The sequence below is a fragment of the Pungitius pungitius genome, chromosome 19 (genome assembly GCF_949316345.1).
Source record: "Pungitius pungitius chromosome 19, fPunPun2.1, whole genome shotgun sequence".
NCBI classification, from domain to species: Eukaryota; Metazoa; Chordata; class Actinopteri; order Perciformes; family Gasterosteidae; genus Pungitius; species Pungitius pungitius.
The window spans coordinates 10,324,525-10,349,175 of NC_084918.1; the positions used below are offsets into that span (position 1 = coordinate 10,324,525).

Genomic DNA, 24,651 nt, shown 5'->3' on the forward strand with positions numbered 1-24,651 from the left:
AGGAAGAAAGAGATGGAGAAACAACAGGTTGAGTGTAAAGGCTGGAGGGAAGATGGCCGGAGTTTCTATCTCATGACTTTCCACCACTGCATCACGGCTATTTGTCAACCCGTCCTTCCTTTACAATAAGAAAACACGTTTCAGTCCGTACAGATTAACATTAAAGCATTATTAAAACACTTGAGATTCTCAAACTTCCAAAGACAATGACTCCAACCGACGAAATAGTCCCAACGTTTTACCCCATAAAACAACAGTGTTTTCACACTTGGTTTGAATCCCAGCTGCTCCATGTCAAAGTGTCCCTGAGCAAGACACCTAACCCCTTATTACTCCCCAGGCAAAATGTAACACATGGGTTTTAATGCAATGTAAGTCGCTTTGGATAAAAGCGTCAGTTAAATGACATGTAATGTGATGTAATTGCTGTTGAAGTCTACATGGGCTGGTAAGTTGTCTTTTGTTGTTGGGGTGTGCTAAGCTAATCTTCTCTCTCTATGTATGCAAATTAGAGTGGACTGCTCTTAAGATTTCATGACGTTAACACACAAAAAAAAATCGCAAAGCCGTTTTTTTTCTTCGTTTTTTTAAAGGCACAGATGAAAAGAAAGAGGAAAATGACTGATGCTGAACACGGGTGGTTGGCCTCATCCATTCCATTTGTTAACATTGTCTCACTTTTCCCATGAGGAACGCCACGTTTGAGCCCCCGGTCACTGCGAGAGGCCTCCGGCTCTCCAAGCAGACGCCTCGCTGTCTCCTGGTTCACCGCATTACGCACCTTGGGCCGGTTTATCACCACGGTAACCACGGACCCCCTGCTCTCCGTGACCACAGTCTGTACCGCAACTAATGACAGAGAATGATAGAGATGCAGAGACTGAAACCAATATGGACCACAACACTTCGAAAGAGGCCGGCCCGGAGACATTAAGTTTAACCTCCACACCAGGAGGGACGGAGATGGAATGTAAATCTTTTCATGGGGACAGACTTCACGACACGAACGGAGACAGACAGCGAGACGTTGGAAACGGGTGGGTTGAGGTGAGGCCCTTGGCTCCTACTCCGGTGGTGTTCCGGGGATTGTGGCTTGAGGTCGTAGCAGGTAGTTGGCTTGACATCGTTTACGGTCATCCCGGGGAATCCAATTATCAACCAGAGGCAACTGCATCCAAGAGAAAAAAGCATGGAATAAACAAAGCTAGTGGGCTCGTGAGGGTTATTCTAGGGAGCAGAGAAGCAGGATGGTGACGGAGGAGGGCCATTTGTGTCAGGCAGCGCTTTCTACACTGCTTCACCTCAGCAGTGCGTGCAAGGCAGTGTAACTGCGTTTTCACTGCCCTGTGTGTAGTGTTATTTATTTGATATTTAATTCACTGCTACACTTAAATGAGTCCCAGCAACAACAAGCAGTGAGGCCCCAGAGCAACGCAGATTCAACACCAGCACCACATTTTAGTGCTGTCGTTTTCAGAGAATACATTTTTTTTTAATCAATATCTTTGAATTTGAACATAAAAATAAGAATAATGGCTGCATACCATTGTGGTTGAGCAATGCAATACTGGTAATTGCTCTGTCATGACACGTCAACATGCACGTTAACACAAACTGTTTGAATTATAACGCAGTAGACACCTGTGTGTTCCATGTTGTCTCTCAATGATGACTTCTTAGTTTGAGGAGTCCCAACAGACGTCCCGGTTTCACGATTTCGTGAAAGATGCGCGTCGAACGTCTTTTCTGACGTTATGGCGGCCTCTGCTGCCCCCCGCTGGCTACATTAAGTTACTGCACACATCCACACGTACCTGCACGAGTCCCCATCTCCCGCTGCCGAGTTCAACACCAACAAACTCTCCTTTATAGTTTTCAATGTTAATAACTAACTTAGCACATACCATTGCACAAATTACGATTGTTTTAACGCCATTTCTATCACTTGTTTTAGACGTAATATATATATACGAATTATGTCGTAGCACGCTCAATATTGTTTTTAAACTAGCGTTTTGTACTTTCGGCAGCGTGCCAACTGAACAGGTGCAACACCTTTATGTTCCCCATAGAAACAACTGCAGAGAATCAAAGGTTCTGGTGCACTGCGGACGTGCAGCAGATGGCGACTTTGAGCCACTTTGCGGGTCAACGGCTTCATCTGCAATGAAAGAAAGCGTCATGCTTCTGTAAAAATGATGAAAACAAAACTCAACACATGATTTTATTTATTTATTTTTTTAATCAAAGATTCGTCTTTCGTGTTCTTTTTACACTTGTTAAGGCATCATGCACAAAAAATAAGCCATACTAAAGGGTGTTATGCTTACCCTCTAACAAAAATGATATGTTCTAATATTTGATCTTGTAGTTAATAAGTTTGTACAAATATGGCATATAAGCTGGCATGTCAGTGAATCGCAAAGCAGAACGTCACCTGATTTCATCGTTCTTGTAAACATGACTTTGAGCAAACTAGGGCTGAGGAAAGGACGAGAGAAAGGGAATGCATGCTTCAACGTAGAGCTGAATCTCACTGACAAGCATGCAATGCATCTTAAATCATATTTACAATGCATAATCTTTACCCAGGTTTTTTTTATTGTATCAATTAAAAAGGTAAGACGTGGAACATTTTTGTCGACAATTACAGACAGACTGACAGACAGAGGGACAGGTTGTGTCCATAAGTTTCCCTTCCCCAACAGAGACGTAGTTCAGATTTGTCCTCAAACAAAACACTACAAGATTTTTAATTTTTTAAGTACATGAAGCATTGTAGTTGTACCTCCAGAGCAATACTGTCACGTGGAGGGTATTTAGAGTATTTTCCCGTTTATTTTATAAATTTGTGTGACACAGCCCAACTGAGGCAAAAAAAATTAGGTTTAAAAAAACTCCGGACATCTGGGAGGCATGGGTAGCTTTGGCACAGTTGTGTCCAGTTGTGCTCTTTTGTGATGATCCGTGTGCGTTATACTATATTGAAGACCATGGATAGATATTGTTCATATGAAACCTGGATCCAGCCGTCCTGGTCTGTATCGTAACGCCTGAACACGTCGGTCAACCTCTGTGGAAAAGACGGAAAAATAGCAAATGTAACTTCTATAAGCATCTATTTATACAGATACAATGTGGTATTGTTTCAACACTTTCATTCACGACTCTACAACATCATCATCATCACATTTCATGCATTTAGCGCCTCGGTTAACAGACATCCCACAGTGGGTCACTGAAAAGTAAGTGCTTGATTTCAAGGTTGTTTATTCATATGTAGGTCTGAAAGCTGCTGTTATGTTCCCAACCTGGTGTACCTGAAGAGCTGCCTGTGTTAGTCAAAGGTTACAGTTACGCATGGCGGCTTCTGTTGCCATTGTATGCGAGAGTAAAACCACTCAAACAGAACATACAGGCTCAAGTGGAACTCCAGCTGGGGATTCATAATCTATAAGTGAGGACTGTAATGTGTTTCTTGATCATGCATAATTAAAACTTCCCTTTGAATCTCATAAATTCAAGAGTAGGCTTGTTGTGATGCAAGTAGTAAACCAAATGACTTCCAATACTCTTGCATGTGCACACGTGTGTTTAGGGGGGGAAACTGTATGCAGTTTATTTTGGATATAGTATGAGCCGGATACCTGTAGTACAATACAGCACTGGACAAAGTCATCAAAGGCCACCTGTCCCTTCCTCTGGCGGTCGAACTTCTCTATCAGCGTGTTGTAGAACTGATCCGATAGACGATAGCCTGCACACAACAGCAGACAACACACCATCAGTGTACACATTTGAGCATCTGTTAGTCTCCGTAGACACAAATTAGCAAACTATTCATTCAGTAAATGGCATGCTGATCACTCTAAAACACACACACCCATAATAAAAACACAAAATCTAACCTTGTGACACCAAAGAAAGGAACATTCCTAGAAAAAGGTATGAGGCCCTCCAACATTATCCCAGAATGTAATTTTAAAAAAAGCATACTTTGAAGCGTACCGAATCCAGTGAGCGCCTGTTTGAGCTCGTTCTTGTCGATGAAGCCCGAGTTGTCTCTGTCGTAGTTCCTGAAGATGTTCTGCCAGTCTGTGACGTACTTCCACACGCCGCCAAACTCGCTGAAGTTCACCCCGCCTTTGTTTTCCCTGTCAAACATGGCTGAGGGAGGGGGGTGGGAGGGGACACGTGGTTCACTCTCTGTCCCACTCACATACTGTACATGCACACAGCTAGAGTAAACTATATGTATGTATGTATGTATGTATGTATGTATGTATGTATGTATGTATGTATGTATTGTAGAGAGACTGACTCCTGGCTCATAAGATCACGTAATAACAGAGAGAAAGAGAAAAAGTGCTTTGCCACACCCCACGGCACGGTTCAATTTTTTTTTTTTTTTTTAAAGCTGCCACACTATCCCTTAACGCCACTGCAGTTTGACATTTTTAACCTCAGCTGACTATTATAACTGTTTTAATTTATAAAGGATCAATATCTGGAGTCCGAGGCAATCGGCAGGTGTCTTTTGAGACAAACTCTTCTGCTTCTTGCTGATCCTCGCCCTTCCTTCGGTTATTAATGGCGACAGGTTTGCTCTGAAGCAGCAGTTACTGAAGCCAAAAATGAGTTGGCCAAAGGGTAATGAATTCATCGTTGTCATGGAGAAGAGGAGGAGGACACAAACAAAACAAACTCCGCATCGTCCGAGGACAGCGAGGGACGACTTCGGTCTGCTGCTACTTACATATGACGGAGCGCACCGTCACCGGGTTGAAAGGAGTCCATGTGCCTGTGGGACAGAAAACCGGGTTAAAACATGCCAACCCAGTGAGACCACTTTGGTCTCTACTGTGACAACAGAACAAGAATAGAGTTAATAAGTAGTAGAGTAGATTACACAAAGCAGCCTGAGGAACACCACGTCTTGATTACATATCTCAATACGCTCCTTTTTTTCGGGAGTTTGTAATAACATTCCAGGAAACAAAACAACAACTTTGCAATCATGACGGGAATCAGGTAGCCGGCCAGAAGCAGATGGGTACTGCAAGGCAAAGTATTGTGTGAACAAAGCAGCTGGGTTTGATATCTTAAATATGCATCTAAGAAATAACCTGTTTTTCTCAGCTAGAAGTAGGTGTTTGAACCACAATCAGGACATGGCGATCCTTTACTAATCCTACACAACCTTTAGATTAGTGAACAGAAAAAATTTAGAGGTCAATCTTTAATCAGACATCATCAAAATATCCTTTTCCGAGACACGATAGAAGGTGCTTAGATATGATGCGGGATGAAATATGAATCCAATGTTTTTGTACAGTCACTTCCTCCTGCTGCATCGGTGGACTGATGGTGAAACAAAAGTACTGACTGGGCGATAGTTTATACTTTACGGTCCTCTTCACACTCAAGACGCTGACGTTTATCAGAGCCGTCTCCCTTTTATTAAAGAGAGGCCCTGCCATAGAGATAGAGAGAAGGGTGTGTCCGAGGACGCAGGGACAAGACGGCAGGAGAGCAACAGTAGGAAAAACCAGAAGAGAAGCAGCACGAGACATTAGACATTTAGTTTTTGTTGCACTCTGGTGAACAGCGTCTGCAGGATGTCAGTGTGAAGCCTTTTCCCCCCGTGCGGCTTCTGACAGCTTGTCTTTTTTTAATTAATTAGTTAGTCTATGCCTGCAGTAAGCGGTTTAGCACTGTGAGCCATAAGAGCATAAAACTCTTTGGAAAGTGAGCGCCTCATTTAAATAAAAAGGGGGTAAGTAAAATACAATAAAAGAGAAAGTTATTTCTTTTCACTGTAACAAATTTAAAGTGTCCAAAGCTGTTCTGAAGCTGAAGCTGCGTCTTTATTCTTAAACTAGCAGTTGAGCGCTGATCTAAAGCAACAAACACACGGTGTCATGAATGTACGATCAATCTGTGTTGCAGTGCTGTAAATTATGTTGTGTAGCTAACAAGTGGACTTTTTAGCTTTTAAATAAAACTGATGACATCATTTTAGAAACTATACCACCTCTATGGAAAGTGTTTCACTCACTGTGTATGCTACAAGGGAGATTAAGCACATCTGAAACTAAATCTGTACTTGCACTTTGTTTTGAATAATCGAGCCGATTATGTCTGGGTTAGTCTCTCCACATTTCTAGATGGCAGAAAAAAAACAAGGCTCTTTGTTATGTAACCACTGGTGGTGTAGGACTGTCAGTCAGTTGAGTCATGGCTTTGATTATTATCATACTATTCCCATTCTACTTTGACATGTGTTTTTTTTTAGGATGAATTCAGAATTGAGCCTCAGATATTTTTCTTTTGTGCCATTGTATGGTTGATATGTTTCTCCTTTCTGTATTAAACTTTGTTCTATGACCATTGACCTGGAAAATAACATTAGAAGGGTCTATCACGGACATCCCCGCCCCTCCAACTCAATAACCACAAACGTGAGGTTTGAAACATTTCTGCATATACAACAGTCTAGTATGCGCCTCTATGCAGGCCCGGATGTTTTATTAGCTCTAGTGTGCTATGATCCGAGAATGAAGGGCCTAAACAGACGGACGAGGACATGCAGAGACATTACAAATCATTGTGTAACACCAGAATACATGTTGATACGGAGTTAGAGAAATCAGAGAAAAGACCAAAGACAGAGAGAAGAAGAACAAGCTGTGAACTCTCCAAACTCACACACGTTTCACACCAGTGGGTAGCTGTGAGGTCACCCGTGTTTGCCAGACACACTGCGGCTGCCCTGTGTGAGGTGGCCATATTGGTTGCGAGATGTTTGTGTGCGACAATACACCCTCTGTCCAGTACACACACTGGGCTCTCTCATTGGTGAGTCCAACTGCCACTACTGGGATGGAGTGAAGTGAGGAGGACGGGAGGGGGGAGAGAGAGAGAGAGAGAGTCTGAGGCGAGGAGAGAGGCCTGCCGGTGGAAAAACAGGGTGAACCGACCGCAGTGTGCGCACACAGTCATGTAACGGCTGTGCTGGAGCTCAGTGAGACACTTGTACACACATTTGTACATACACAGACACACACTAACAGACACACACGTAGCTTCACAGACCTGAACCAACGCATACATGAGCCACGGCAAGGGTTTTACTTTGGGATGTAAAAAGGAGGATGGCTAAGAGTTTACACTTAGGCAATGTGAAAATAGGGGTCAACGTCGTCACGGCGACCACTTTTATTTTAAATAGTTCTGACTCGAGTCGATACGAAGATGTGCTGCATAAAAGCATGAAACCCCAATAAAAAAATTAAATAGTCCTTCCAGTCATCTGACTGGGCCCTTTTCAAAGGCAGTGCATGTAAAAAAAAAAAGAAGAAAAAAGACGATAAGCCCATATAGAGCTGCAACTAACGATTATTTTAATAATCGATTCATCTGTCGATTATTTGTTCGATTAATCGATGAATCGGATAAAAAAAAAAAAAATGTAAAAACATTAATTTTCAACCCTTTATTGAAACATAGAACTGACTGTGCACTTCCTAAATATCTTTTGCACTAACAGATTGCTCCTTGAACATCCCCAAGTAAGCAAATAAAATGGACTAACACAAAAAACATACACACATCGCATGATGTATACTTTACAGCCGCCAAATTAAATATAAAAATCATGAATCATCCCCGTGGTGCTCCCGTGCCAGGCCATGTCGCTTTTGCATATCTTACAATCAGACATGTCAACCCTGCCGAATTTCAAAGCCCCTCCCGAAAATATCCCGGACCGACCTGTATCCTGATTTCCACCCGGACATCAATATTGCTGCACCACCCGTCACTGGGCGCGCTGTTTCAGACCGAACAATAATAAAGGTTACACCTTGAAGTCGAGCGCGGCGATTAGAACGTAAAACTACTGGCGCTGCAAAGAAAACCGCAGCACCCCCCCCCCCACCCCCCCCGTTGCCCGCTAGGACCCGCACCCCCCATTTCAGTGTGAAATATTTAGATCGCATTGGCTTCTCTTCCTCCGCATGTTTCAGAACAGTAGTACGGGTCTCTCCGATGTTCTGCTGCGCGAGCGCTCAACTTTTTTTTCCCCAGCTCTGCGCGGCGCGCGCAACTTTCTTTTAAAACTCAAATAGTCGCGCGACACAACGAATCGATAATGAAATTCGTTGCCAACGCTTTTAATAATCGATTCTAATCGATTTCATCGATTCGTTGTTGCAGCCCTAAGCCCATAAGACCTTAAGACCGGAGATAAAAATCACAACTTCTAACTCAGTCACCCACTTTTCAGCCATCACAAGATCGATAGCAGGGAGTTTATTCAAAAAGCTCCACCCTGGCTAACAGAAATACACACTAAATGCTATCATCAAAGACAACTCAATTAAATAAATAAGCGTAAAGGTAAGAGCTGTTGAGCGAGCTCCTTGAGCCGCACAGCCGACTCAGCTCCTTGCTCCCTCGATCGTATCAGCAATTTCAGTGGTCATTACTGCTCCTGCACGCTTAAATAAATAACTCGGGGGAAAAGCATTAATCAGAGTGTGCGGGAGATGTGGGGGCGAGCGAGCATGGCGAGTATGATGTCTGCTCTCTGCAGAGTGAAGGGACGCCGAGAAAACCTCTTTATGTACAGCAAATGGAACGGCTGCAGCCAGTCGGTGTCTCAACAGGGGAGGACATTGTCCCACCCACGACTGATGGAGGGACGGGGAGAGGGAAGAAAGAAGGGCGGGGTTGAATGTAGAGAAAGGTAAGGGGACACAGCGGGAAATTAGTTGGTGCCATTTCCTCCTGAGGAATGTGAGAGACTGAATCAGAGGAGAGAGGAGAGGAGAAGGATGCTACATCAGGTCTCATGTAGTCAGGAAATTGCACTGGTTTCTAAATGAATACATGCAAAAGAAGAGTTTGTGACACCAGGGAGGAATGACATCATTCTCACAGCGAGAGCAGAGCCCAGGAAGCATCAAGGCACTTGATAAAAGAGCACCTTTGGCTAGAAATAGTTGAAAAATATTCTTGACAGGTGAGATGACAATAAGAGAGCGTATGCTCAGCAGAAACAGCCGAGGGGGAAGGAGGGCAAACAGCAGCAGCCCTTCATACTCTGCTTCCCTAAGGGAGGGGGAGGACGAAGCCTGGTTGATGGTGTGATATATAAGGTGAGGTATTTGCATGGTCCGCAGTACACAGACACACAGACAGAATAAAAAGTTAAAATCTCTTCAGTTAAGCCACCGCGCGGCCTGATTACAGATTCTTCCTCGTCTGAAGTGTGCAGAAAGTTGAGTTTCTGAGGAGAGTAATCCGTTCAGAAGTCTTTGAAAAGCCGCCCGAGGAAATTCAGCCACACACCTGTCTGGGAACACCGAATGTCGTAATGACTTGACAAGCTTTTTACTGCTATCGCTCCTGCTGCAGGAATCTTAAAAACCAGAGATGAGTTGGCACTTCTGGACTTCTTCCCTCGCCTCAAGGTCAAAGGGTTGCTGGTTAGATGCTTGAAAACAGGACTGTGGTTAACTTAACTGAACTTAGCCTAAGACGTTTTAGCGGTTTCTTTGGGAAATATGTGAATTGTGAAGCTTTACGGGTCAAGAGTGTTGCTAACAAGTGGCCAAATGAGACAACTGAACGCCACCACGGGAAACACTCGTCCACCTTTTGCTTAATGGTGGTTACGTAAAGTCATGTGACCATGGTGTAGTCGCTCTATAGTTAAAAATTAGCTTTTCAAGAGAACCAAAGAGAAGCTAACTTACAAAGAGATGTAAACCCTGCAGCCCTCCATGTCCCGCACCATGGTTACTGTTGCTACCCCTGTCCCACTATCAGCTCTCACACCGTGTGTAAGCAGTTAACTGTGATCGGGTGTGAAAATTTACTTGAAAGACACTCAAAGTAAATAAATATCTCCTAAGCCAGCCAATCACTTCAAAGGATCAGATGACATGAATGGGATCAATGAAGTGAACCCTTCACCGAGTGACATGCCTGCTCTCTTCTGTCAGTGCGTGAAATGTGCTTGTGAAAATAAAAAGGCGGTGTGAATGTCAAACATCTTTTGAACATCTGGCACAGGAACTGGCAAGGCCACCTAACATGAGCAAATAATAACAAACAGAACATTTCTAGTAACAGCTTCTCTTATTTATCTGACATAAGATTATTTACTGCCAGAGATGTTGGTTTAAGTAATCTTGAGTAATTTAGTGGCGGGCAAATCTCATCTCAGCCTGCCGGTGTCTGCGCTCGATGCTTTATGAGGGAAGAGCCCACATTCTGCCAGTCTATCCTTAATTGATATCAATAATTTAAAAATGAGTAGCCACTGAATCGAGTCCTATACACTTATAGCACAGATCTGTTAGCGGTCTGGTGTTCCTACGCGGCTGTGGGTCTGGAAATGGAAAACAAATGAGGCTGCCGGCCTTTTGTAGATCACAAGCCCTGGATTAGGACCCTGCCATCCCTAATGATTAGGAAATAAATTAGGATCCTAGCTTACATACTTGGACGAGTGGGACGGATTGGAGCAGATCCCAAACACTGTCTTCTTTTTAATATTTGAAGAGAGAAGGCTTTTAGGATGCAGAATAACCAATGAGTTCATCAAACGTGATGCTAACACGTCCTCGGAGGCAACGCTGGATTCTTACTGCAGGTATCGGCTGTCTAACCGCCGGAGACAGCACGCTTCTTCCCTAGCGTTTAATCAAGCTAGCACACCATCTTATCCTTTTTTTTATCCTTTTATTTTTGGAGGACAGAATGACAGGCTGTCACAAGTCCTCGCGTGCCGTCGACACACGGACGCCGCATCTCCTTTGAAGAAATTTTTCGTCTTCTTCCCCTTTGTCCCGGGACAAAAATAATACGCCTTTCATTTTTTATTTGGCTCACCTGCCATGCGAGGATCAAAATAAAATCACAATCCATTTTCTGCTTAAGCTTGGCAGTTACTTAAATCAAAGAGTGGCAGAAAAAGCAATGATGTACAGCGAGAGTCGGTGTGGGGGGTGGGTCAGAAAATCAGAAGACTAAAGAAAAAATGAAGAGCGAGGAGACAGGAAAACAATAAAAAGGAGTGGCAGAACAGCCAGACACTGATACATACCATTCGATAAGGCCTGCTGAAGCTCTGTGTCTGATATCACACCACTCCGGTCCTTGTCAACCCTGGGGAGGAGCAGAGATTAGACCACCTCACTCTCACTCTCTCACACACACACACGCCAGCAGAAACTTTATCCCCCTGAGCGGGTATTAGTATTTTAACAGTCCACTGAGGATGAATGGAGTTCTAAGATCACGACACACAAGGCAGCTTGTACGCTCAGAGGTCTCCTGGGACCAGTCAGACAAGCCCCAAGTGTGTACGCGTGTGTGTGTGTGTGTATTGATTCTGAGAGAGCGAAAAGTGAAACTGAATGTTGGCCACGCCGTCAATAGAACTTGAAGTGCTACCAGCATACAGCACCAGATTGAAAGACGGTCGTTTTTTAATGAAAGACGAGAAGTGAAAAGAAAACAATATGCAAAGAGCTCACAGGGGCGTGTGATGGACGAGTGGTTATGACTGTATAATTACATAGAAAAGGGTTGCTGGTTAGATGCTTGAAAACAGGACTGTGGTTAACTTAACTGAACTTAGCCTAAGACGTTTTAGCGGTTTCTTTGGGAAATATGTGAATTGTGAAGCTTTACGGGTCAAGAGTGTTGCTAACAAGTGGCCAAATGAGACAACTGAACGCCACCACGGGAAACACTCGTCCACCTTTTGCTTAATGGTGGTTACGTAAAGTCATGTGACCATGGTGTAGTCGCTCTATAGTTAAAAATTAGCTTTTCAAGAGAACCAAGGAGAAGCTAACTTACAAAGAGATGTAAACCCTGCAGCCCTCCATGTCCCGCACCATGGTTACTGTTGCTACCCCTGTCCCACTATCAGCTCTCACACCGTGTGTAAGCAGTTAACTGTGATCGGGTGTGAAAATTTACTTGAAAGACACTCAAAGTAAATAAATATCTCCTAAGCCAGCCAATCACTTCAAAGGATCAGATGACATGAATGGGATCAATGAAGTGAACCCTTCACCGAGTGACAGTGAACGATATCTTCCTGCTTGTTGCATCTCTACTGAGAGCGCAAATAAAGAAATTCAGCTTCCAAAAGCTCATTATTCAATGGTCCACTAGATTTAGGCAGGATATTGAAATAAGCAACCCTTACAGTGGCTGGGGGTTTATAACTTAAAACAATTAATCACTTAATCCATTAGCCAAACTTTTCTACATAATTCCAATAACAAAAGTTTCCGCATTAATTGGTTGATGGTATGTTTTTTTTATGGTGACCTCTAGAAATTCTGTCTTTCTGGACACATCATGCCTCCCCTGACCATCGGGCAACAGACAGATGTCATGAAAACACATGCTTGGAATGAGCAAGCATCTCATGCAACAACACATTCATTCTTAAAGCTGTAACATCACTTGGCTTCAGTAATTGGCTGACAAGGGAGCAGCAATACCGTTGGGCTCACTCTCTTTGTTAAAGCGTCTTCCTAATTACCAAGGCAGCTGTCCATTTAGCTGTTAGGATGCCAGCTATTACACCCGCAGCCAAAAGGCTTCGTCTGAGACCCTGACACACAAAAAAAAACAGGAACATGCTGGACTGTGCCCCGCATAACGGGCCTCGCTGATTTGAAATGTAGCTTAGTCAGACAGTGACTCAGTTGTTCCTTAGCAACCCTCCTGGCCGGATTTGTTGTCATAGCGCACACTCAACGGACACAAGCGGAATACCAGCATAAAAAGAGGAAGCGGAGGAGACAGGGACGCCTCCGTCCCCCAGTCCCAGAGATGACTCTGTGGGCTGGGTTTCAGCTCCGAGCTGTGACGCTTCATGTGCGGTTTGGATCTCAATGCCTGCAGCCTTCATGGCCGTCGACACGGCGACCAGCTACACGTCTTCTGCTCCTCGCTTTACCGCCCCCCACCAGGAAAGAAAAACAAGCACAAGGAGGCCGGACTGCTCTCCTCTGGGAGAAAAACTGTGTGCAGCACATGTCCCTAAATGAGGGCTTTGTCACAGGGGATGAGGAGTTAGTGCAGGCAGGCAGGGAACAAACATGTACCATACTCTGAAGGATCAACTCAATGAAGTATGTGTACAGAATATGCCCCCCCTTCACTCGGTCTGCCTCATGGAAAAATTAACTCATTAAAACTCTTTCTCAGGCCGCAGCACGGACCCGTTCAACATCTGGCGTGTCCGTCTTTACGCTGTCAAATACAGAATGTATGTAAAACAACATAAAAACGCCTGGTTATTCTGCTCAGACTTTCCTGTGTTTCACTGTTTCCTATTAAGAAAACATCTTGTGGAACAAAGCTCGTCCTGCCTTCCACTTAAACTGTGTCCCAGCGGCTCCCTTAACGGGAGAAAAGACAAAAGCTGCATTCAATTTAACAAAACTTTCCAAGGAAATCCTGGTGCATCACTCAAGTTTCCTATACTACCGTTTCTATTTCTAAGTGTTGGGATACATAGTTTAAGTTGAACCTCACCCCATTCGTGAACACTCATTCTCCCAAGAACCACATTTCCAGCCGCACAAGATCTGATTTAGAGAGTTTGAATTAGATTTCCAGAAAGTCCTGTGCTCAGTCAGCTGTGCGGGACAATCCCAGAACATGTTGTATATGCATAGCAACGTGTCGTTTGTTAATCTAAAGCCAAACACTTATGTTGTTCTTTACTCTTGAAGGGCTGGGTTGAAACATTTGTGTCATACGAACGCCATTCATGGCAAGCAAGCAATAAACGGAGTGAATGGCTTCCACATGATTCACTCGCTGTTTCATTTTATATTTTACTTAAATAGACCACGGGCGGTACCCATTCATGAGTTAGATAGTTTGACTTCCTTTCATTTTCATACACAATGATCAAGCTGCAGTGGGAACTGTGAGTCATTACTCGGTAGGTGTGTGTGTGTGTGCGTATTTGTGACACACAAAATTGAGTATTCCCTATTGACTCTGATCACATGACTGAGGGAAATCCAGCAGATACATGCCAGGACACAGCAGATGAGGCAGCACTGACAGTCAGAGACAACAGTGTGGGTCGATGAAAGTCAAATTGCTGTAACTCTTGCGATGTAATCATGAGAGAAAGTGTGTACATCAACTGGATTTCCAGAGAGTTTTTTTCACCACACATTAGTAATTTGTCAGGGTGCTTCCGGGAGAAGAAAAAAAATCCTCTGCAGTATTGCATAACTCTATAGCTTACTATTACCAGGGGTCATCGTATGTCAAGTATTCCCCCACTCTTCCACTACTGTGACCTTCTTATAGCTGCTGACACACTTTTGACTCAGGCTAATGGTGAAATGGATGCACACCGCCACCGATACCGTGACGTCAACACAATACTACTAAGAACAGTCTATGCTTATGGCGTTGGACATACTTTTCAACGTATTCCTGCACATCAGCCTGGCATAATGAGACACATCCTACGTCATATATGCACACATCTGTAAGAATAATTTAGGAAACCCCATCTGGAGAAGATTTATTTTTCTACTCACCCACGAAGGCAATAGAGAGATCGATCACATCTCTAAATGAGTAATCTCAAATCTCTTTTGCTTGGGGGGAGGAGGGGGACCCCAACAAAGGGCTTCAAGGACTCCTGGAGGTCCTTGGACCCCAGTTCGTGAACTCAGATCGCAGAGGCGGATTGCCCGTGATAATCCGCTCCGTGACACACCGGGTGTGTGTGTGACGTGAGTGGCTGCGGGATGCGTGTCGCGGCACCGTGCGGGAGCGTTTTCCAGGAAGCTCCGCGGCGCTGGTAACCTCGGACCCGAAGAGGCGCAAACGCGACTGCGGAGCGCTGCTTTTAGGACACGAGACAGCGACGCAAGGACGACGCAGGGAGTAAAAAAAGGCAGGAAAACGATTTCGTTTTCAAAAAAAAGAGAAAACGGTGAAACGAGCTTTCTTCCCCGCACACTCACCTCTGGAAGATGTTCCACAGAAAACTCTGGTCCGGAGTCGCGTTGTTTTGCGGGGCCGCTCTGTAAGGACTGTGGTACGCCATTTTAAAAAGGGTTCGCTCCGGCAAAATAAAACATAAATGTGGACGTGTGTTCCCTCTTCAGCTGTGGTTGCTTCACTGAAGCGGCTTTCGGTCAGGTTCAACCCTCGCGGCGCGTGCACGTTACCGCCTGCCTTCTCGCGCACGGAGGAGGCGCGGCCAAGCAGGGTGACGTCACACGTGCCTCTCAGTTCCTGGAGTTAAAAATAGAGTGGTACTTTCGCGCAGCGAGCGAGGTGCATTTTAGAATAATACATAAAATATATCAACGCGAGTGGACCCACCAGAAGTTTAAAGCCACAGCATAACGAAAATGAAACCAAATTGTCCAGGTTGTCACCACGTGTCCCCTTGTTCATTTGCTTTAGTTGTGAGAGCACTTAAGTGGACTCAAGGGAAGAATAAAATGATTAATTCTGTTGGTTTCTTGGTACCATTTAGTAAACAATGCCTTTCACTGTGATACAAAATGCATCTAAATCTAAAACAATGCTGTTCTCTCATTATTTACATTTCTGTCTAAATGTGTATTTATCTAAATTCCCTTTGGCCTTGAACGCTTCGTAGCTGTTTACTTTAAATCCGATGAAGCTCATAATCTGATTGGTTCGGCGATTTTTGCGCTCAAATTTCGCGCCACAATTTACCGGAGCTTTTACTATTTTACCATTTACTTTCTTAAATAACGTTACATTCCTACACATTTTTCCTCCAACTTTGACGTAACGTTATCTGCTTCATCCAGACAGATAAAATGTTTTACTATCCGATTGTCCTCCAACGCCACTCTGGATGTTTTTCAACAGTCTGGTGAGTTTACAGAAAGCTAATGTTAGCTTGTTAGCTAAAGTTAGGTGTTGAATTCACATTAAGAACTAGCTTAACGATATGTGTCAAATGCAGCAAAACTTTTTAATTCTAAATATCATTCTTATCCAAATATGTGTTGTTATTCAGGTTAGCAGCAACCAGAGGCATCAGGGTTCATCGCAGAGAGCTTCTCAAAGTCAACATCAAGCGAACATGGTAAAAATGTGGCTAAGTTAGCTTATCTGTCTGAAACTCATTTATTTAACGTTAAATCATTTTATTACAGACGTTAAACTGGAAGAAATCGGTGTTTCGGTTCTCTTTTATATTTTAAGGATTTTTCTTTTTCAAATTTTGTATTACTTGGTAATAGATCTTAATCTGCAGTCAAGTTCGCTATGAAGGTTTTAGGCTCAGGAGCCTAAAACCTTCATGGGAATATCAAAGTTTAAATCCCTTTTTAGGGATCCTGCATGACTTCATTAACATGAAACACACATTTCGCATTCATAATCTTTACGTTTATCATTTCAGCGGGGACATTTTGGACTACGTGACAGCTCAGGTTCCTCCACCTCAACCCCACCTGGCGAGGCCTCGGTTCTCCCTCTACCTGTCGTCTCAGCTGCAGTACGGAGTGGTCGTTGTCTACCACAAGCAGTGTGGCTTCCTGCTCGGTGAGGGGAGGAGAGGAAGAGTCAGTCGTACTGTAACCTTCTTCTCGGGGATAAAGGAAGAAAAAGGGAGGCCTGGAATCAACATACTGTGAGCTCAGTTACTGTGACAGAAGTGTCATTCTGAGCCCGAGGCATACGCCAGAAGTCAGCGGACATGGGGACGTAATAGGATTAGGGGGACAAGAGAACAATTTTCCAGCTTCTTACCGGTACATCTGCAGAAAAAGCAGTCAGTCAGCAGTATCGTTTTCATTTCAGCAGGAATCAGTATTTCCCGTCGGGTGGCTTTTTCAGGGATGCTCAGGTGAAAATATGAAAACACAGCAAAGCGTTTGTCTCTTTTGGCTGATAAATCTCAGCTGTCTTGGTGTAAAACCGAAAAAATGTTGTTGTCATTCGGCTGCACAAAGCATGTTTCCCAATTGCAAATCACCTCAACGACTCTGATTTAGAAAGCTAATAAAGAGCAGCTCAACGGTCTCTGCTCATCTGGTCCTATTCGTATTGCATCTGACAGATTCCCAATCATGCTGTTGTTGTGGTTTGGTTGATTAAACCGTGAAATACAATGCATGAAGATAAGCAGGAGGAGAAGCTATGTCTGTTGTCTGTGGAGGATTCAGCCCCAATTTTTTATTTCATCTATCAGTGAAATAGATCAGAAGCACCCGAAAAAGTACGACATTTGGTTGTTATGTATTTCACAAGCACGGCACGGTGGAGATGGTTCTCCCAGTTTTATAATCAGATCTTTCTTCTTTAATAATGAATTTTCCACTATTTAAAACCCAATTTGATCCTATTTCTGATTTCCAGAGGAGGTTCAACAGACCATTGACCGCCTGCTGCACTCCAAAAGATGCATATCCATCGACATGGCACAGTCGGACAGGTCTGCGCACACACAACACATTTGATCATGCGCAGTGGACTGTTTTGTATCCTTGGGCGCCAAAAGGTTTAAAGCTGTGCAGAGATTGTTGGTGTTTAGGGAAGTTGAAGAGCTTAAACGCGTCTGGTGGAATATTTATGAGGTGGATTGTTTTAGGGAACAAAGACTGAAAGAGAGATGGTAGTGTTTTATTTCATGAGTGGTGGGCAAATTGAGCGACTTTCATGCAAACTGCTTCGTAAATGTTTAATAGGCTGTTATGTAACAGCTGATAATGTAGCAGCTCTTGTTTCTGCAGACTCCACATTTTGCCCTTTAAAGATGCTGTGTGTTCAGCTTATTCCAGTATTTTTTTTATTTTCATAAATCAACAGTGGGGTCTGCACAGTACTAAATGTGATTGATGTTAAAATATTTTCCATGAGTAACATTGTGTTTTGCTCTTTCACTCTTTCTCGCAGGTTGACCTTGGATGTGCCTGACAGCATGCACAAGATGGATGAGGCCGAGAGAGCTCAGGACCCCTTCTTTGGTCTCATGGAATCACACCAGCTGCCCAGCCCCTATAAAATACACCAGGTACAGTAACGGCAGCCACACCCGTCCAACATGCACTGCATGTGTTGGCTCTGACATATGACCACAGGGGGTTTGATCCAATGTGTCAAATATTTCTCTAGAGTAGCAGGAACAAACACATAATGTACCTGTACCCAGTCACCATCACCATGTGAACTGCACTCTATATCAAATGTTAACTCTACAAACATGCACCAAGCCAAGTGGATTTTGTCAGCAGTCGCTATTGTTAAATGTGTTGACAGTGGTACAGTATTAACCATGAATAAGTGTAGTTATAGTTTGAGCCTAATACAGTAAATACATCCCAACAGGTATTTCACAAGATACAAGTGATACATTTACTAATTCAAATAAAGATATGTAGCCTGTACACATAACACGCTAACATTTGTAAAGAGCAAGAGCAAATATTCCCATGTCAGAGGAGCAGATGGTTAACGAATGTAAGACCATTTGTGAGTTTTGTCTCTTTCTATAACGCCCAATGTTCAATACGTTACGTCTCGTCACGACTCATAATCTACGATATAGATCAATAGTTCATACTCAGCATAAAGGGGGGCGGTAAACCACCAGCTAGTGAGAGTGATTCATTGTGTCTTGGCCTTATGTACACACGTGTAGCTCACTGCTTTTCTACCACAGCGTATACTCCATATCGCTCCATAGGGTCCACTGGTGTCGTCACAGTAAATCACAGTAGGTACCTATGGCTCATTCTAAGTGCTGTAAATCCAGTCTGGCACTGCTGAACTTTGGGCTCCTTGCAAGGATCCCCCCCCAGAGGAAATACCACGTGTGACTTAGGTTACAGACAGCGCTAACGTGTGGGAATGAAAGCGCTGTCATGGAATTTAAAGCATTCGCCAAATTCTACTGCTTTTAGTAACTGCTGCACATTTAGAGCCAAGCGCAGTTCACACAATCCAAGAAATGCTCCGTGTCAGTATTGTATCTTTGTATGTTTGTATTTGTTTCTAGCGAATGTCGGGGTTTGAAGCGGCGGGTTCACAGCGATCCCTGGTGCTCAGTTGCCACGGCACGCCCGACGTCAACGGTGAGACGGATGCTATAACACTTGAGAGACTGAAGCTGTGTCCTTTTTGGGGGGCAGAGTCTGTGTTTCCAGACTAAACATATACTGTATGTCCTTTGTAAGAGGCCGCTCAGAAAATGGGACACAACGTACTATATTACAACATTTGGTACAATCATTGATTCATTAGTGTTTTTCTAGGTCCGTGCTACTTTAATGAAGAAGTGAGATCGTTCTGATTTGTGACGTGTTCGACATGTTTTCGGGACACGATAACTAAATAATTGCCAAAGCTTGTAAAAATGGGTCAGTTCATTAGCTTAGATTCCATAAATGGGTTTTTGCCACAAAGATGTTGCAGTATTTCAACGTCCCTGTTAGGATTTCATCTGCACATGACTGTGTTCTCCTCGGTTCTCCTCACATCTCTCTGCGTCCCTCCTGCTCTGTCGATCTAGGGTTCAAGTCACCTCCGGGCGCCATCTCCCTGAAAGAGAAGGAGCAGTTTGTCATCACCGCTGCCGAGGTAATCTCTCGGGCCAACATGTGACTCGTCAGGTGTCCCCTTGAATCACTGCGCTGGGACGGGGGCCCACGACAGCGTTAGCGTGGCTCTTCGTCATAAATCAGCTGCTCGCTCTTTGCTGTCAGTCGTGTTGCGTGACGAGAACGCAGCGCATGCAGATTATATACCGCCTGGCCAATTTGTATGTCCGTGTTGTTGTATTTCCCTTGCTGCTCAAACAGAACCCAAAATCATTTTTGAAGAAGCGTTTCATACAGAAGCGTTTCATACAAATGTTAAATCTTTTAAGTGTTGTAAATGATGCAGGAAGTCAATGGCATGTAGTGGAATGTGGGCGGAGAGTTCCCGCCACCTAACCGGCCGGCCTGAATTCCTTGATTCCTTGAACATCTGTGGTGCGTGAAAGGAGTCCCAGCTCCATTATATTGCTCTTAAACCTGCTTGGGTGTTTCCCTTTGGTCGCTCTGAACCTCCTCACGTTGTTGCCCTCCTCATTCTGTCACTCAGGGACGGATAATGCGGCTCCCGAAGTGCCATCAGCTCCTAAGGTCCATTCTGGCTTGATTAGATCAGACTTAATCACATCAGCCTGCTAACGCTGTTGTTAGCAGAGATATGTGGCTCACATATGGGCCTTGTGCTCCCCAAACAAGCACACACTCACACTCATTGGTTAGTTTGTTTCTGGTACCAATCTCTTCATGGGTCACCTCTTCTGACTCTCATGTCCCCCCCCGTTGGTAGCAGGATTTCGAGGGAGATGACCTTCCCGAAGCCACAGTCAGAGAGATCGACTTGCTGATGGATCAAACAGAGCATTTCCGCACAGGTGCGTACGGCCGTCTGACGTTCACCGCTGTGCGTGGTGAGCGAGTACCTTTTGGGTTCAAGGTGTTCCGCAGTCACAGCAGGCTTTGTTCTAAACTCAAGAATCCGTGAGGTGGATCAGTGCAGTAAGAAAGTCTGAAACTGCCAACTGTTCTTCTAAGGCAGCTGAACGCTTGTTTTCCTTCTGCATTGACCTTGTGAGGAGTTTCCATACAACAAGGACATCCAGTTTCTTTGATGGTGCAAGTTTTTTTGCCAGGAGTAAGCTTCTTACAGAGGAACCCTTTTTTGGGGACTGGTGTTTATCCGTGGACATTTCTTGTGTGCGTTATGAGACTGTATTGTGTACATGTGTGTTGAACAGAAGTGAAGCAGACAGACAGGAGCGCACGGGAACCTGAAGGAGCCATGGCCTCTTTCGACCAGTGAGTCGCTTTGTTTGTAACTCTTCTGCAGTCGGTGTGTAGTCAGTATGTTTTGCTCAGACCGTGTGTGTGTGTGTGTGTGTGCAGGCTGAAGGACACCGTGACGGGAGCTGAGCGGGACGGCGTGTGGCTCCTCGACCAGGACTCGGGTCACCCTGCGGAGGATCCTCAGGCAGCCGTCGCCCTAGAGATGACCCCACGGCAGGTTGCCATGCCAACACCACCCTACGGAGGAATCTCCGAAAGTCCCAGTGAAGAGGTGAAGAAAAATAATTAGGAGCATAAAAGCCTCTGAACGTGAGTTGTCGTTGCCCTGTCATTACCGGGCACACTTTAGTTCCTTTGTTCGATCTTGTCCGTAATAGAAAATTCGAGATCCATTAAATCCAAGTAGAGTGCCTGTTTACGCCCCATTATGACACGAAAACACGAATTCACAAGACCTTTTGATCTTCCCGCTGTCTACTATTATGACATGTAGGAAACAGATGACTGGCGAGACATTTGGCAACTTGAATTTACATTCCAAAAAGTGACAACTAGTTTTGTTTTGGAAATGTGAGGCATCATTTCCAGTTTGTGTGAATTGTGATGTCCTTTTTATAGAGCCTGTCCTGCAAAAATTAAAGCTGTGGGTTTCTCGCTCTTCCATCAGATGGTGGCTCCTCCTCGGAAGCCCGGCGGAGGACGCAGGCGTCAGCTGGTCTTCGCCGACCCTCAGGTCCAGATATCTGAAAGAGCCATGAAGGAACAGATTGAAAACCATCTGGCTGAGACACTGGGACTGGTAACACACTGAACTCCCAATGCTACGTTCCAGTCATGTAAAAGGAACCTGGGTTCCCTTAAGGCTTCATCTGCACCACGTGGTTCTGCTGCTTGTTAGTCATATGACTGAGCAGAGTTCCTGGACCTGTTTAAGCTGGAGGGGCGGGTCAGGGGGTGTTCATCCATCCGGTGCCGGCTCTTTTAATAAGAACAGCCGCATGACCCCCTGACCCCGTTACACAAGTCGCTCTGTTCAGACACATGAGAAACACTAACAAGGGTCGAGGGTCCGCCGGCACCGACCAATTGGATTTTCCATCGTCTCGCGTGCTGTAATCAAAGATTTGCCTTCAAAGTGTCTATTCGCCAGGGCATTAAATTAATTCGTTAATTAAACTCCAGCTCTCCGGTTCTCTTCCAGCTCTCTGAAGGGAGCCCTCATTGATTTTATTTTCCTCTTCCTTTCTTCCCCTGCCTTCATCTGTATTGCTTTGATTTCCTTTGAGACGCCGTCATTGGCTTTCGGTCCATCTCGTTCTCTCTCACTGCGTTCTCATAACTGTAAAAGCATGCAAAATAAATCTCCTTGAATCTGTGACCTCATGCTAATATTTTGCTCTTCTTCCCAGTCGGAGGTGTTGCTGGACGTGCACGCCTTGACCAAGCGCGCCCCTCCTGCGCAGCTCTTCGCTGCCCCCTGTGGAGGTCAGTACTACACTGCCCCCTAGCTGCAGCACAGCTCACACTACTGACTGAACATTAACAATCCTCCCGTCGCTCGTCCTCACGTGATGAAGATTACATTTGAAAAGGAAAGAAAACGTATCAACAAATGCATTATGAAAACAACAGAACTTTGTAGATTGTAGTGTTCAGTATCATGGTCTTCATCACTGACCCCAAAATATATGTAGCATTTGTAGGAATAACGATGGAAAGTGATTTGATGTTGATAATAAGACTTGAAAAATATGTTACATTTGAATTTGAATTTAAAGATCTGTTTCAGATCCGCAAACGTCTCTGCAAAAATAAATAAATTAAAGAATGTCCTAAGAAAACAAATGTCATGTTTAAGGTTTATTGACGGACACACTTGTGTTTTCCACACTGAAGCGACCTTATGGCGACTCTGAAACGTTGTATCAGCAATTTCATCGCCCTGGCATTCCACACACGCTTCACATCAGCTGTGGTAAGGGAAAGACAAAATGCAGAGCATAACCTTTGACCCCCCCCCTCCCTCCCTCTTCGTTCTTCCACAGCCCCCCTCCACACCGACCTCCAGTCCCTGTGGAAGCAGTGGGCCTCGCTCACCGCCCTGCCCGGACACAAGGGGGGTCTGTGCGAGGAGGAGGGGGAGTCACAGCAGGACAGAGAAATACTGAGGTCAGAGAGGAAGAGGAGGCAGTCAAGCGTGAGGGAGGTGAGGAGGGGAGGTCCTTATCGTCCCGTTTAGGGAGAGAAGCTCAAAACATTCAGAGTGAGGAAATCACATTATAAACTCTCTCTCTCAGCTATCCAGTGAGTCAGGACTGCAACCTGCTGATAGCTCATGTAAGAATTCCCCCTCTCGGCCACACAGCATCAGTCTTTCAGGTCATGTTTTTTGCAGCTTACTGGCGTGCTTCGAGTGCCTCTTTATGTGTGTGTGTGTGTGTGTGTGTGTGTGTGTGTGTGTGTGTGTGTGTGTGTGTGTGTCTGTGAACACAGCTGTAGTCCTGGACCAAGAGGAGAAGTCCATAAGCGACGTGATGACTCCCATCAGCAAATGGTAAGTGTCAGATGGATAGACAGACGGACAGCTAGACGGAGAAAGAGATGTGTGCGTGTGTTCAGGTCTCCACAAGAAGAGGCCTATCTCCGAATGGCGCCCATAGAGGAGGAAAGCGTTGAGATGCCCGAGGCTCAGACTGACCAGGAGGCCAGGGACATGCTCAGGTACGTTATTCAATATGGTTACTAATTGTAACTAAATATAGGAAGGGTGGTTGGTAATGTGCCCGTCTCCCAGGTGGATCTGCTCCAGCGTGCAGAGCTTTGGAGGAACCACCTTTGACTCTCTGGTGCCCCCGGAGGCCGACCGCAGCACTGCAGCTCACACCCTCTACAAGCTGCTGGGTGAGGAAATCACAAGAAATCACAAGACGCTCTCCACCAATGACCTGTTACCTATGAATTCATACGATGGTGACAGAATGAGGATGTTAAATCACTCAATAGCAGGGCTGTTAAAATATATTCACGCATGTAAGATGATATATTTTGGGAGTACTGTCCCTTTAAGGGTCGGAAGAAAGGGGGAGCTTTGCCAGTTAGAAAGTTGCACTTTGATACTAGTTTTAAGAATATTGTATCCTATTTCAGATTTTCTTATCTAATCGGCAGCAACATTGAGTGGTATATTGTGATGTTTTAATGTGTGAAGCTTGTGTCTTCCTCAGAGCTGCTGTCTGCACGACAGGTGACGGTCCAACAGTCTACGCCCTTCGGTGACATCACCATAAACCCTGCTGCGCTCATGATGACCGCCTGAACACAAGTGCCATTAAGGGACAGTTAATGTTTTTATTGAAAAATATAATGAATTGAGTCCTTTTTCAACAACAGATCACACAGGTTAAATGTTTTTATATGAATTGTTAAATTACTCAGAAGGGCAAAACATTGAGCTGCATTACTTGAGTGATTTTTAACAGCTTAATGTAGTTATTTGTTCATATGGCTGTATTTTTAAATATTTATACCTACTGAGTTTACAAATGTTACATAAACTAATGTCCCAAACTGTTTTTGAAGTTTAAGTGAAGTGCAGTAGCTTTGTTATAGTTTTTATTTTCAACATGGATTTGATCCTTTTAAACTTAATAAAATCTGTACAACAGTATTGATTACTCTTCTGCACTCTTCACATATTCATGCCTGATAAACTCTGAAGTTATTAGGAAATTACCAGTCTGTTATTTTCTAAAGCAAAATATTATCACTG

General features: G+C 44.4%; 2 protein-coding genes across 4 annotated transcripts; one reads left to right on the forward strand and one right to left on the reverse strand.

Annotated features, from left to right (window-relative positions):
* Nucleotides 1–2,219: 2,219 nt before the first annotated feature.
* On the reverse strand, nucleotides 2,220–15,276 carry pdcd6 (programmed cell death 6). 2 transcript variants are annotated; one of them, XM_037455532.2, is made up of 6 exons: nucleotides 15,039–15,276; nucleotides 11,117–11,178; nucleotides 4,757–4,801; nucleotides 3,997–4,167; nucleotides 3,648–3,757; nucleotides 2,220–3,073 (listed from the first exon to the last, which is right to left on the reverse strand). In XM_037455532.2, the coding sequence occupies exons 1-6, from the start codon at nucleotides 15,119–15,121 to the stop codon at nucleotides 2,975–2,977; spliced, it is 570 nt and encodes a 189-aa protein (XP_037311429.1). In that variant the 5' UTR covers nucleotides 15,122–15,276; the 3' UTR covers nucleotides 2,220–2,974. The 2 variants fall into 2 exon arrangements, with proteins under 2 accessions (XP_037311429.1, XP_037311430.1); XM_037455533.2 differs by having other exon boundaries at nucleotides 4,009–4,167; nucleotides 15,039–15,274.
* Nucleotides 15,277–15,715: 439 nt separating this feature from the next.
* rec8b (REC8 meiotic recombination protein b) lies at nucleotides 15,716–24,530 on the forward strand. 2 transcript variants are annotated; one of them, XM_037455527.2, is made up of 18 exons: nucleotides 15,716–15,928; nucleotides 16,076–16,144; nucleotides 16,463–16,605; nucleotides 17,422–17,497; nucleotides 17,959–18,076; nucleotides 19,061–19,136; nucleotides 19,574–19,641; nucleotides 20,389–20,470; nucleotides 20,834–20,894; nucleotides 20,982–21,153; nucleotides 21,550–21,681; nucleotides 22,292–22,367; nucleotides 22,928–23,088; nucleotides 23,180–23,219; nucleotides 23,376–23,436; nucleotides 23,502–23,603; nucleotides 23,677–23,783; nucleotides 24,107–24,530. In XM_037455527.2, the coding sequence occupies exons 1-18, from the start codon at nucleotides 15,873–15,875 to the stop codon at nucleotides 24,196–24,198; spliced, it is 1,692 nt and encodes a 563-aa protein (XP_037311424.1). In that variant the 5' UTR covers nucleotides 15,716–15,872; the 3' UTR covers nucleotides 24,199–24,530. The 2 variants fall into 2 exon arrangements, with proteins under 2 accessions (XP_037311424.1, XP_062415173.1); XM_062559189.1 differs by lacking the exon at nucleotides 17,422–17,497 and having other exon boundaries at nucleotides 15,835–15,928.
* The last annotated feature ends 121 nt before the right edge of the window (nucleotides 24,531–24,651 follow it).